The sequence below is a fragment of the Gigantopelta aegis genome, chromosome 3 (assembly GCF_016097555.1).
Source record: "Gigantopelta aegis isolate Gae_Host chromosome 3, Gae_host_genome, whole genome shotgun sequence".
NCBI classification, from domain to species: domain Eukaryota; kingdom Metazoa; phylum Mollusca; class Gastropoda; order Neomphalida; family Peltospiridae; genus Gigantopelta; species Gigantopelta aegis.
Window position 1 is genome coordinate 34,576,851 of NC_054701.1, and position 14,868 is coordinate 34,591,718.

General features: G+C 36.2%; 1 protein-coding gene across 1 annotated transcript in view; it reads right to left on the minus strand.

Annotated features, from left to right (window-relative positions):
• Positions 1 to 270: 270 nt before the first annotated feature.
• The window catches only part of LOC121367928 (copine-8-like), a 28,204-nt gene continuing 13,606 nt past the window's right edge, over positions 271 to 14,868 (minus strand). The window contains exons 10-20 of the mRNA XM_041492384.1: positions 12,021 to 12,125; positions 11,382 to 11,423; positions 9,622 to 9,697; positions 9,204 to 9,257; positions 8,250 to 8,311; positions 7,422 to 7,647; positions 6,408 to 6,535; positions 5,657 to 5,759; positions 5,137 to 5,194; positions 4,290 to 4,363; positions 271 to 2,858 (exon numbers count right to left, since the gene is read on the minus strand). Coding sequence (XP_041348318.1) covers positions 1,491 to 2,858; positions 4,290 to 4,363; positions 5,137 to 5,194; positions 5,657 to 5,759; positions 6,408 to 6,535; positions 7,422 to 7,647; positions 8,250 to 8,311; positions 9,204 to 9,257; positions 9,622 to 9,697; positions 11,382 to 11,423; positions 12,021 to 12,125 — 2,296 coding nt within the window. The 3' untranslated portion in view covers positions 271 to 1,490. The remainder of the gene's footprint in view (positions 2,859 to 4,289; positions 4,364 to 5,136; positions 5,195 to 5,656; positions 5,760 to 6,407; positions 6,536 to 7,421; positions 7,648 to 8,249; positions 8,312 to 9,203; positions 9,258 to 9,621; positions 9,698 to 11,381; positions 11,424 to 12,020; positions 12,126 to 14,868) is intronic.

The window sequence follows — 14,868 nt, forward strand, 5'->3', positions numbered from 1 at the left end:
AATAAACAATAACAGTTTTTTGTCTAGATCTGAGCAGTTGTGGCTTTTCAAGCACCATCAAATTCACAAAGACCATCTTAAAATGGTAATCCTATTTGTGTCAAGTCTCACCTAGCTAAAATAACTGGCAATAATTCACATATTACTCACAAAAAACATATCACAGAAAATAACTTCACAAAAGTGATTTAGAAAAACCCCAGAATGTAGAATCATTTTGATTTCTGAACTAGTACATGTATCTTTAAAACGAAAATAACAGAATCCATAAATATTTCATATCTTTATCAATACATTATTTCATTAATCAAATGATTAAAGAATTGTCAAAACTGATTTCTAAATCCATGCAACTGAACAATGACTACAGCTTTCCTAGATACGGTAGGTGTTCTGTCAATATCTTACATGCAGATAACTCCTATTTTGTTGTTTTATTTAAAGAAATATCATACAAAAGAAGAGAAACTATAATCTTTAGTAAAAATCATTGGCAAGATTAAAGTATAAACTTGTCAAAAATTAATTCTTCAGTCAAAGAAAACACAGTACTTAAAAATGTTTATCTACATATGACCACCATCCCAACTTCACATCATAATAAAATTTCTAACAGATTACTTACAGTTACAGAACCCATTATTATGCATTGCTTGTTTTGTGAATGTTAAAATATTACAGTGTAAAGCTGTATAATGTATGTGGTGAATTATGATATTGGAAAGAACAGTCGTATTAGAAACTGTACTTCTTTCGCAAGACTAAATTGGTAGACAGTTAGCATTTTCATGATGAACTTAAATCCCAGACCCAACAAAACTGAAAGCAGACAACATACTCCCATCACAGGGTTTCTGGCACAGGGTACGTAGGGTAAAATTAACAGATATATTTTTATGTTTTGATAGCAGATAGCAAGAAAACTGCTGTTTAAAATTTGTCGAAGCACATAAAATACAGTGTCCCAATTTCAAAAGATTTCAAACTTATATAACCACTTAGTCGGCGTACTTATGGTCTGGGTTTTTTTTTTAATCTCGTACCCTCAATTTACTTTCTGGTAGAAAGCCAGCATCATCTAAAACGGTATTTTTAAAGATAAGATCAAACAAAACAAAAAAAGACAAATAGAGGATGTGGCCAAGTTGGCATAAGTAAAAGAGTAATACAGCTAGCTGCCAGCTGAAAATAAAAGCACATACAATCAGTCAATGTACTTTCAAATGAAAACAATTCCATATGGTGAACAACCGATACAGAGAAATACAATAATTACTGAGTTTTTTGGTTATGGTTGAAGGGCTCCTAGCACAGGAGCACCTGAAGGCATTATAGCAGTTCTTGGTGCAGCAACAAAGGTTGCATTTGCTTCGGGGTATGGAACATTGTTTTGAGCATTTGTAGAACCTTTAGACAGAATCACCATATTTTAAAATGAAAATATTTTCATATTGTGAGCAATCATATATATACAAAAATATCATCACTTGTTAGCTTCTTGGGTACGGTGGTGGGGCTCCTGGAGGCAATGATGCAGTTCTTGAAGGAGGAGCAAAAGGGGCGTTAGTTTTGGGGTCTTGAGGACCTGCAGGGTATGGAGCACCTCCAGCTGGACCATACTGGGAACCTCCAGGATAGGGAGCTGATCCCTGGTGTGCAGTTTGTGGATTAGGTGCAGCTTGTTGTGGATTCACTCCAGGGTAGGAAGGTGCTCCTCCTCCTGGATAGGGAGCACCTCCACCTGGATAGGGAGCTTCTCCACCTGGATAGGGAGCTCCACCCCCTGAATAAGGAGCAGATCCTTGTGCTGTTCCACCTGGATAAGGAGCCGATCCTTGTGCTGTTCCACCTGGATAAGGAGCCGATCCGTGTGTTGTTCCACCTGAATAAGGAGCTGATCCTTGTGTCACTCCACCTGAATAAGGAGCCGATCCTTGTGCTGTTCCACCTGAATAAGGAGCTGATCCTTGTGTCACTCCACTTGAATAAGGAGCCGATCCTTGTGTCATGCCACCTGAATAAGGAGCTGATCCTTGTGTCGCTCCACCTGGATAAGGAGCAGATCCTTGTGTCGCTCCACCTGGATAAGGAGCTGATCCTTGTGTTTTTCCACCTGGATAAGGAGCTGATCCTTGTGTTGCTCCACCTGGATAAGGAGCAGATCCTTGTGTTGCTCCACTTGGGTAAGGAGCTGCACTATTTGAGTAAGGAGCTGATGCTTGTTGCATTCCCTGATTTGGAGGATGACCCGGCAAACCCGCTCCAGGGTAAGGAGCTACTGCTGCATTCCCCTGAGTTGCCCCAGGATAGGAAACTGATCCTTGACTTCCTGGTCTAGGAGCCTGACTGGGTTGAGCTCCTCCAGGATATGGAGCGGGCCACTGTTGAGCTCCTGAACTTGGAGCATATCCTGGAGCGGGCACCCCTGGCTGTGGTGCTGACCCTTGCTGCTTTCCTGGCAAAGCGCCACCAGGATACGGAGCTGCCCACTGTTGGGCTTCTGGGTAAGGAGCAGACCCCTGAGGATTTCCTCCCTGATAAGGGCCAGTTCCTTGTACTGCTACACCATCTCCTACTTGCGGTGAATGAACTGATGCTGTGTGTCCGGTTCCTCTTTGTAAAGGCTGACTTCCCTGTGTTCCGGCACCATATGGAGCAGTCACCGTGGCTGCGTTATTGGAGACTGAGCCTGGTATGGCAATATTCTCCTGCGGTGGTTTTGGTTTGATTCCTCGTTTCTTCATGTACTCTGTAATTTGACCTGGGATCTCAGCCAGCACCTCTTTCGCAAGGTAACCTTTACTGATGCTCAAGTCTGGTCCGTATCGGCCGCCAACAAAGTTTCTAAATGGTACAAACTGTAAAATAAAACCACAATAGGGAAATGTAATTATTATCTCTCTTTTTCTTTAACAACGAGAAAACACTGCAATTAATAAAACAAATTTGTGAAAAGTAATTAATCCCAAAATGTTGAATCCACAATTTAGTAAATTTAGTTGTTAATTAGTATGAAATAAATGTTAACCAAGGGAGGACAGTATTGTGATAACCATAAGACCTAACAGTTTTCCCCATGGACAAGCAATGAGCAATGTCCAGTAACTTGAATATTAAAATGAAAAGAACACAATAGTATTAATATAATACATGTTCATACACAAATAAAACCAACCATAAATCAACATTCGAAAGAAACAAATGAATAGAAACTGAAATTATTCATACAGTGTCAATAACAGTAAAACAAATACATATTATGATTGTGTGTGTGTGTGTGCATGTGTATGTGCGTGTTTGTGTATATATGTGTGTGTGTAAGTGTGTGTGTATGTGTATGTGTGTGTGTATGTGTATATGTGTATGTGTGTGTGTATATATGTGTGTGTGTGTGTGTATGTGTGTATGTGTGTGTGTGTGTATATATGTGTGTGTGTGTAAGTGTAAGTGTAAGTGTGTGTGTGTGTGTCTTTCTGTATTAAACATTTGTCAGAGAAAATTAAAAGTCATTAAAATACATGGGAGGGTGGGATGTATCCCGGTGGTTAAGTGCTCTACTGATGCACCATCGGTTTAGGGTCGATCCCTGTTGGTGGGCCTGGTGGGTTATTTCTCATTCCAGCCAGTGCACCACAAGTGGTATTTCATAGTGCATATAAAAGATCCCTTGCTGCTAATGAAAAAAATGTAGCAGGTATCCTCTAAAAACTACGAGTCAAAATACCAAACTTTTGACATCCAACGGTCGATGATTAATAAATCAATGTGGTCTAGTGGTGTCGTTAAACAACACAAAACTTTAAATACATGGGTCCAAAGAAAAAAAGAAGAAGTTTGTTTTGTTCAATGACACCACTAGAGCACGTTAATTAATACATGTGTATATCATCAGCTATTGGATGTTAAACATTTGGTAATTTCCAGTCATCAGAAAAACCCCGCTACATTTTCCCTAATGCAGCAAGGGATCTTTTATATGCCTAATGCAGCAAGGGATCTTTTATATGCATTTTCCCACAGACAGGAAAGCACATACCATGGCCTTTGACCAGTTGTGGTGCACCGGTCAGAATGAGAAAAAATCCAATTAGTTGAATGGACCCAGAGGTGGTTCAATCCTGTGACGCAAGCACCTCAAGCGAGCACTTAACCGACTGAGCTAAATCCACCCCACCCCCCACCCCCCCAAAAAAAGTCTGGTTTTAAAGGGTATATGGTTAAGAGAAAATCCTGTTTTGAGGGGTTTCACAGTATCAAACATCCAGTATTGTGCTAACTTTATGCAATACCTGGACAATATCTCTTTCAGCATATCTCCCATTGCTGCTAAGTCTTTGTTCATCAGCATCAAGCATATTCATGGCTATTAAAATGGTTAAAACAATTTTTATTAGTCACAAATACCATGTAATATCTAAAGTAATGCTTTAGACTAAATAATTATAGGACAATGGTTCACATGAAATACTGTGCCCTGATATTTTGACCATTGTCGTAAAATTAACTGGAATCCAAAGTGTATAAAAGCAGCCCCCTTTTTTTTACAAATACTATTAGGTTAAAAGAAATTGAAAAATGAGTTGCACTGGACTACTGAAAACAAGAACTGTTTTAAGAAGGATCAATTTATAGGCTTTGTCAAAGTATAAAGTATTAGAAACTGTATAACATTTACCTGAATATAGTGATTATTATGATAATTAACATTAATATTTAAAAAAAAGATCACAGTCATTCAAAACCTGTCAAAGCTGGCTCATGCTTTCATTCATCTTTGTCATATAGCACCCTCTGTCTATCATTCTCATTGTTTTAAAATAAAACAAATTTCAATTTCTCCATTATTTCAATCTGTCAGTTTCTTCCGACTCTGTCTTCTGAGCTGTCCACACCATCACCTACCTGTCTTAACTTCCTCTGTCTCTGTGCGCTTCTCTGAACCCACCTGGCATCCTCATCCTCTACCACAAGAGACAGGCAGTTGGAGACAAGGACCAGGATGTGGAGGTGGACAGCAAAAGAAGTTAAAAGATAGTTGCCAGATCAGAAAGAAATAACATGGAATTCAAATGAGAGAATGGAAAGGAAGCAGTGGTATTAAAAGAAGAATTTGTTTTTTAATTCAAATAAACTTACAATCAAAGTCATCATTTCCAACTCCAACAATAATTATAGACATGGGTAAAGATGATGCCTAAAACAAACAAAGATTATTATTATCTTAAAATACTACTAGTAGGTAAATACATTTTGAAATGAAACATCTATCAAATAAACCAATTCATTTAGCACCCATGATAAATATGTTTTAGTGAATGTTAAATGTTACTCAATAAAGATGCTAAAATGGAAAGGGCAATAAGCAAAGAATTGTTTTTAATTAAACGTTTTAAATGCCATACATCTGTCGCCATCATGGAAACTACCCAATAACATATGAAGACCCACGACTATTCCAAAATTTATATAGACCAAACATAAAGATACATGTATTATCAGAAAATAATGACAAGCCAAATATGACTTCCGTAATAGAATGATGAGACATTGTCTGATAACCTTTGTCTCTTTCAGTGAGTTTCACTACAAAAGATAAGAAATTTTACTGTGTTAAGAAAACTAAAAGGTAAAAATTACAGTGTATGAAACATCTTACTTTAACAATGGCATCGATGGTATTTGGCATGTCAGTAATAACTCCATCTGTAATGATTAGAAGCACAAAGTAGTTGGACCCATCTCGTGCAGCAGACGCAAATCTGAAAAAAAGCAATGTCAATCAATCATAAGCTGTGGAATTCTTTATCGAGCACATATAATGGGCCCCTATTTAAACTGGATCCACAGGCAGAAACCAAATTACATTGTACTCAAAAATAAATGGAGTGGGGAGACAGAACTGGATTGGTTCTCAGTGACCAAACATTAGTATGGCCAATGGAAGACAATTTTTATTCCATCATGGGTTTGCACTGAGGCGAGGCGAGGTAATTGGAAGTGAGGTCAGAGGAGGGGGGATGGGAGAGTAGGGGAGGGAAGGGGTGATGAGAGGAGATGAGGGTAGAGGAAGATAGCCAAGAGGAGGGGAGGCAGAGAGAGTGAAAGGGACAGAGGGAGTGAGAGAAGACAGAGAGCGAGACAGAGAGAGAGAGAGAGAGAGCAAAGAGAGAGAGAGAGAGAGAGAGAGAGAGAGAGAGAGGGAGAGAGGGAGGGAGGGAGAGAGAAACAGAGAGAGAAACAGAGAGAGAGAGAAGTGGGTGCAGTGGACGTATATTTTCTCCGTGGGTCATTAAAACAGACTGGTGTCGGTCCAGTACTGGGATATGAACCCACCATCTAGACGTCTTAAGGCCAATGGCTTTAACCACTACACCAACAAATATGCAGAGATAAATGTGTCTACTTACTTTGACACATGGTTAATGACAGGAGAGAAGTTTGTAGGCCCGTACAGCTGTACACGCTGCAAGGCCTGGTGATAGACCTGAAGTATTCCCTCCACACCAGCCACGTACGGGTTCGTCGGGTTGAAGTTCTACAACATAGAAATACCACAATAAAAATATATATTTAGTGTACAAAAAGCTGAATTTCATTTACTTGTGGTGAGATGTAGCTCAGTAGTAGAGCACTGACCTGAGGTATTTAGGGTTGTATGATTAAGTGCTCTGCACATTGATTTATTAATCAATTTGGTAATTATGACTCATAGTCATCAGAGGAAACCCATTACATTTTTCCATCAGCAGCAAGGGATCTTTTATATGCACTTTCCCACAGACAGGAAAGCACATACCACGGCCTTGGACCAGTTTTGGTGCATTGGTTGGAACGAGAAAAAAAACCCCAATCAGTTGAATTGATTCACCGAAGTGGTTTGATCCTGCAATACAAGCACCTCAGGCGAGTGCTCAACCGACTGAGCTAAATCCAGCCCCATCTTTGTATATCAAAGTCTGTGACATGTGCTATTTTGTCTGTGTTAAAATACATATAAAAGATCCTTGCTGCTCTTCAACATAAGTAACTTATGTAGCAGCAATGGTTTTCTCTCTCACTATGTAGTCTTTCAATACACATATGGTAAAATTTTATTAGGTGTTGTTAAACAAATTTTGCTCTTGTCCCAACCAGTGGTCAAAGGCTGTGGTATGTGCTTTTCTGTCTGTGGCAAAGTGCATATAAAAGATCCTTGCTGCATTAGGAAAAATGGTTGACATCCAATAGCCAATAATTAATTAATCAATGTGCTCTAGTGGTGTCGTTAAAAACAAATTGTTAAACACACATTCCTTTCTTTTCTTTTTTATGAACTTGAAAACAAAGACAAACACAAATGCTGATTGAAATTCAGAAATTCAGATGTTGAAAAGTTCAAAATTAATTAATTCATTACAATATGTATTCTCTGATAAACTCACCAAAGCAAATTCGTGCGACACTTGTCCTGTGGGCAACTTGGCACCAAAACCTAGCACTGGAAACAATTTGTCTGAATCATAATCCTGGATGATCTCCCCTACTGCCTGAATGGCCGCCGCATACTGGTTTGGTTGGCGTTGGTTATTGTAATGTAGAGAGGTTGGGGTAGCTGGGTTGCCATTGGAGGCAGTAAAATCAATGGCCACTGTGAAATTCATCTGCATTCTGAATAAAAAAGATTAGTGAATTGTTATAATTATGTCAAATTTAAAAAATGCAAGTACATAATGAATTTAAAGACAAAAATATATGCTTTTTTAAGATTTTTAAATGCAGAATAAATAACATTAAACAAGACAGAACATTTTAGAATCAAAATATATATGAAATTATACAAATTTATCAATAACAAATTTATGTTTGCAACCAGAATGAAATTATTTCAAGACAACTGTCAAAAACATAATTATTAAAATGTAAAATTAATTTGTATTTACTGTTTAGATAGATTACAGTGGCATGCTTGACGTTAATTTATTTGACGACGGCTGATGCAGTTTTCACTCATATTTTCACTCTGATAATGGTGAATGGTAAAAGCAAAATAATATGATGCTGAAAGTAAATGGCTACTTGTATCACTACAACAGATTTCATCTTTTTAAATTTATTTTCTTCCAAAGATCAGTCAATAAAAAAAACATTTTCAAAGCAACAAATCAATGGTTCAAAAAGGGTATCTTCATCACATCAATGCACAAAAAGAATGGCCATATTTTTAAAAATATTTTTAAACTGACTATATATTCAAAGAATAAACATCTTACCCTCCTTTAATGAAATCCAAGAAAGAATGTTGTTGTTGTATTTTGCACATGATAAGATCAACCTATATTAAAAATAATTGAAATATACTTTAAAATTCACATAGCTGAGTGCATATATATACATATATATATATACACACACACACACACACACACACACACACACACACACAAACACTACTCAAAAATTAAATTTGAGATTAAAATTCTTGATAGAGAAATATGACAATTGCATTTTATTTTAATTTTCAGTTAAACTGATATTAAAGTTAAAGTTTGTTTTATTTAACGATACCACTAGAGCACACTGATTTAATAATCATCAGCTATTGGATGTCCAATATTTGGTCATTTTTGACTTGTAGTATTAGAAGAAATCCACTACATTTTATTTTATTAGCAACCAGGGATTAAACTGATACTAATACCAGTCAATGCATGTTTTTATTCTCCAGATATTAGAAATACCAATATGACAGTCATTTCATTGAAATCATTTCTATGATTAAATTTATCACAGTTACATTAAACAATCCTGTTCTGGCCTCACATTTCATCCATCTGAACTGAAATAAATGGCTAGTCAGGGAGTCTAACCCCTCCCCACTGAACTGTGCAATCAATACAAGTTGTATAGGAACTCAGCATTGACCAACTTACAACTGCATCATTAAGACTAAGTAAAAGGTCTGGTTTTAAGGGGTATCCGGTTTATAGACGTTCTGTACTGACATTTAAAAAGGTACTGTGAAGAATGTCTGCTTTTGAGGTTGTTCCGGTTAACTGAATTTGAGGGGTTTCAATGTACTATTATAAAACAAAAAGATTGTACCAATATGATCAGTTAAAAGAATCAGAACTGAGGATATGTCAGAAGTTGTTTATGACTGTACATGTATCAGATACGAGAGATATGAAACAGATGAAAACGGTATTTTTACACTCTCTACATACCACTCCTGAGTTTGTATAATTCTTCTTCTTTTTCTTTTTGTGTGGATTAATAACCTGCAACAAATTTAAATGTACATGTTACAGTACTTTTCAAGGCAATTTATTTGTGTTATCAAAAACGGTTTGTTGGGTTTAACAAAACCACTAGAGCATATTAATTATTTAATTAATCATTGGCTATTGGATATCAAACATTTGGTAATTTTGACTCATAACCTTTACAGGACAGTTACAATTATTTCATTGTAAAAAGAGTTTAACAAATTTTTATTTACAATTAAAAAGTAATAATAAAGTAATCAAATTATCATAATTAGATGTTAAAGTTAGTGTATGACCTTATGAATTAATTTTTTTTACTTTTTTTCACAATACAAAGCAAAACAAAAATGTCCAAAAATAAAAATCGTCTTTGTACCGGGTAAACATTGGAGGTGCCGGGACCCTTTGAAAATTCTCTCATATTACTTTGAAATTCTCCAATGAAATCATGGCTGAAAGAGAAAAAAAACGTTAGAGCAAAAAACCACAATATAGTGCTATCATTCTGAAGTTCCACATTTTATGTTCATCTTAGCATTATAAAAACAGAGAATAGAGACACATTTTATTACACGAATGTCAAGTGTAAAGGAACACAGCATAAGAGCTGGTCTCATGTTAGACAACTCATTTTCTACAACAAATTTTCCCAATAATTTGAAGTGGCCATAGATTAAAAATAATAATAACTAATAAACACTTTTCAACACAGAATTGGGTGCAAAAAAGGAACCCTTTGTGTTGAGTGGAGATACAGGGGCTTTCACAATCCTTGGAATTATTCATCTAAAATTACTTTTCTATCCATATACAAGTGTGCTCAGCAGTCTTAGCCAATCTTGAAACTATATTATATTACCTATGTGGTTAAAAGTATCTTGGGACATAACACTTTGACGTCATAAGATGACGTCATTGATTGGCGCACTACAACCTTACAGCAAGAATGACAACCAAACGAGTTGAGTGATATAAATTAAGATTGATTATGGGTAATACCCTATAACCGGATTTTTTCGAGGATTTTTATTTTTGTGGGTTTCGAGGGTAAGTAGTCAGCATCGAAAATATAAATCCTTGAAAATATTTGAAAAAATCAACATTCTATCTAAAATATTTATTATGAAAACCATAACACACTGACAATTTACCGGAACATTTTATTTCCTGTTATGCGCATTCCACCGGATACGACAAGAGAATAGTACAGTCAAGACAACAAGTTAGAATTTTAAAAACGTTATTGTGTGAATCTCACTGTTTGTAGAATATAATGAAATATTTTTAAATTTCGTATATTGTTTTTGTCAATGTCCGCCCACGCTGCATCAGTGATTCTGGGGTGGATGAATGCAGATTTCAACATTTCCTGGCGTATTTTTAATTCTGCCATAACTTTCATAATCCACCTTGCATAAATTGGTTTTATCGCCGAAGTACGCATTTCGATCTTGATGTCTGTTACAACTTCGCCGTCTTTCATAGCCAGGGAAACCTGCTTTGAATACCATGTGGTGAACTCAGACTTTAGGGCGTCCTTAAGTGGTTTGTTCACACATACGTCGTAATTGGCTTTACACAAAATCAAAGACTGTGATTAGTTGTCTGGCGAATAGCATACCGGGTATTACAGTGGCCAATTAGGCTACAGGTGACTGTTCTATTGTTTAACTTTACACGTCGGTGGTATCGAACAACTGGCAGCCGAGGTGAAACTTTAATCAACAATATCAAGTATTCTTGCAACTAGACTTGCTAAAACTCGAAAATAAAATCACTTTCAATTTAGATTTGGCAAACAACGAAAATAAGAAACCTTGAAATGTTTTTATACCCCAAACCACGAAAAATTAAGACCACGAAAATTTCCGGTTATATGGTAAATAGGATATTAAACTCGCTACCATTTTGTATCATGTTTACATGTACATGTATATCCCGCGTGAAATAATTTTCATTGTCACTCGCCAACGCTCGCGACTACTGAAAATTATTTCACTTACGACATAAACATGATACAAAATGGAAGCTCAATTAATATCCTATAATTATGTGTGGTGAAATATACATTTATCTCTTATTAATATTAGATATCAAAATATGCAATACTCAGTTTAGAATAAAAAAAGACATTACCTGCCATCACTGTCCCAGTCAAAACACTCCACTCTGACTGATCTGAAAAACACAAACAAAATATCAGTTTATAATCATTCTTGCATAGCAATTTATATCTGTATTTGTCAGCTGTAGAAGATCCAGTCATAAAATTTATAAAATAAATATTATACATTAATTATATTACGAAGTATATTATAGATTATGGAACTGAGAAAAGATCTCTTAAAATTTGAAAATGTTAACTACAATATGTCATAACCACTTGTAAAATACACAAACCAGTAACAGATCCAGTGTAATTCGGGTGAAAGGGAGGTGTGCACCCCTTCCCAAATGCCCTACTACAAACCTAACATATACAGTGTTTTTATTACCAATGTAATCAATTCTGTCAGCCCAACAAGTGTCCTTTTTGAGTTGCACCCACTCTGACAAAAATATCCTACATCCACCTTTGCACACTTATACACTTGTTGAAAGGCATACATGCCTATACAAAAGATATTTTACAAAACAGTTTTTAATTATACATATCAGATAACTTTGTATTTAAATGAATTGCAGAACATATTAAATATTATTTTGTATTTCAAAAAGATCAAACTTGTGAAAGTGATATAACTTTTTATTTTTTCAATTTAATCCTTATTTTACCTGTCATAATCTCCATTACACAAAGAACGGACTGCTATAGTGAACGGACGCCATGTTGGATTCAAATTGTTCTTTATGACTTCAGTTTTGTGAACCACAGAATAGCTGAAATAAAAGTACAATGTGTATTAGCAAACATCTAATGAGCTGCTGTCTGGAACCGATTCTCCCACCCACCCTACCCCTTTCTTGTCCTGGACAGAGGAGATGGCCATGACAGGCATGCACTACAACAGCTTGTTCTGAATATGCATGTAAAACCCTATGACCATGGCCATAACAAACATCACAAATAGAACATCAATACATCAAATATTATTTCACTGTTTATGTACAATGTAATCACGCTAAGTCACATTTATTTAACACAGCAGCTCGCAGATGAAACGATCGTTCCGATCGTTGGTTAAATCCAGTAAACATAATGATATTGGTACAGCTATTGGAGAAAGGGTAAATGGTGGCTAGAGAGAATATACCCACAACAACAAAAACAACAACAGCCCCAGATACAACCTCTACCCAGGTTCCTTTTGGAAATCACGCCAACTCGTATAGTAACAAAGCAGGATGTAAACAACCGGCGATCGTTGAGATCGTTGGTAAACAAGTATACAATGTTATAATTGATACAGCTAGTAGAGGAAATGTAATTGGAGGCTAGAAATAAATATACCGGGTCCGTAACAACAGCACTAAATAAAACCTATATTCAAGTTCCTTTTGGAAATCACGCTAACTCGCATTTATTTAACAAAGCAGCTCGCAGATGAAACGATCTTTTCGGATCGTTGGTCAAATCGGCGATAAACATAATGATATTGGTACAGGTAGTAAAAAAATACTTGGGGTTATTTATTACACACCAGTGTAACATATTACTCATGTCATAACAATTACTAACTAGTGTAATATTGGCACGCGCAGACGACTTGCTGGGTATTTTTTGATATTATTATTATTTGTATGATGTCGGTATTTGAATGATGTCACTTTGCATTTCATTGCTCGTAAACAGTGTTGGTATCAAAACTGTTCACTTGTTTCATAAAAATGGTATGACAGGCAAGCTCGTTTAGTATTCTATATGTAGGCCTATAATGTTATTGGTACAGCTAGTAGAGAAAAGGCAAATGGGGGCTACAGGGAATACATCCACAATAAAAACAGCCCCAGATAAAACTTGTACCCAAGTTCCTTTTGGAAATCTATTAACAAAGCGGCTTGCAGACCCGCGATCATTTGGACTGTTGGTAAATTCGGAGGGTGTTTCAGGGTCTACATACCCCCTCCCAAAATTTTCTTTTGAAAAATATATTTTCCTGTGGAACATGACCCGACCTACCCTAAAAACCTCTCTCGCCAGTCAAGACACCCCGTTGCGCAATTTTCTGCACATGCGCCTGTATTGGTATATTGTTTTGTAACCCCCACCCCCATAAACATAGTTTGCCAATCTAGACCCCCCTTATTAACATTCCTTCATACGCGTCTGCATTTGAAAAAAGAAAAAAATTAAAATAAAAAAGAAATGAATTAAAAAAAAAAAAACTAAATAATAATACATGTAATAATGATACAAATAAAGTGATTTTTTGTTTTTGTTAGCAGCTTGTGACAGACGTGACATAGGCAAGCCACCTGTAATTTTTGTGTCGATTTCGCTTCTTTTCTCTTGAAACCACAATACTCTCCTCCCCCCCCCCCCCCCAGCCACATGCATAAGAATTTTTATTTGTAATTTTTTTTTAAACAAATTATTTCATTAAATTTATATAACATGATATCAGCAGTTGACAACAACCAACAAATAAAGAGGTCACAGGCTCACAGCAAGTGACAGGTACACACATTGCAGAATTAAAGCAAGTTGTTACTGGTGTGGAACAAAGTCGTCCCTCAAACAACTACCCACCCCCACCCCAACCAATTTGTTTTGCTTTTTAATTATTATTATTATATTTTTTAATCTGCGGCACATTGAAAACAGTCACTCGCATCAAAATGAACCCCATCATATATAATGAATTCTTCCACAGCTCGTGTGTCGGTTTCACAAAAGAATGTTATGTTATGTTTCGGTTTTATCACTTGAAACTGTTGATAACAAAGTATAAGCATAGTCAATATAATAATAATGAACAGTTTCACACGTTGGGTGAAGTGCAAACGTAATCACTGTTGAAATAAAAGTTTTTTTCAAATCAGCCGATCCAACCACCAATATTGCAACTTTGGTTGATTCACGTACTGTAGCATGTCAATAAAAATTCAATGTACATGACATTGTGTAGAACAAAAAAAGCTGTCAAACCAAGTATTTCTCACAAGGTATGGTCAAATATGTGATCTAAAAGTGATCAAGTCATTACAACATTGGCCATTTAAGTAAATAAAATAAATGGAAATGTTTTAATCAACTGTTTTAAAATTTGTTTTGTTTAATGACATCACTAGAGCACACTGATTTATTAATCATCGGCTATTTGGTAATTTTGACATACAGTCTTAGAGAGGAAACCCGCTAAATTTTTTCCTTAGTAGAAAGGGATCTTTTATATGCACCATCCCACAGACAGAATAGCACATACCACAGCCTTTGATTTACCAGTCGTGGTACATTGGCGGGAACAAGAAATAGCCCAATGGGCCCACCTACGGAGATCGATCCCAAACTGACTGCACATCAAGCGAACGCTATACCACTGGGCTATGTCCCGCCCCTCAACTGTTTGAGAGAAGTAGCTCAAGTTGTCAATGCCAAATAAAACATCTAGGAACTCACATCTACAGGCCTAACACTTAATGCTGAACAATTTATTTATTTTTGTGACCTCATTAACATCTA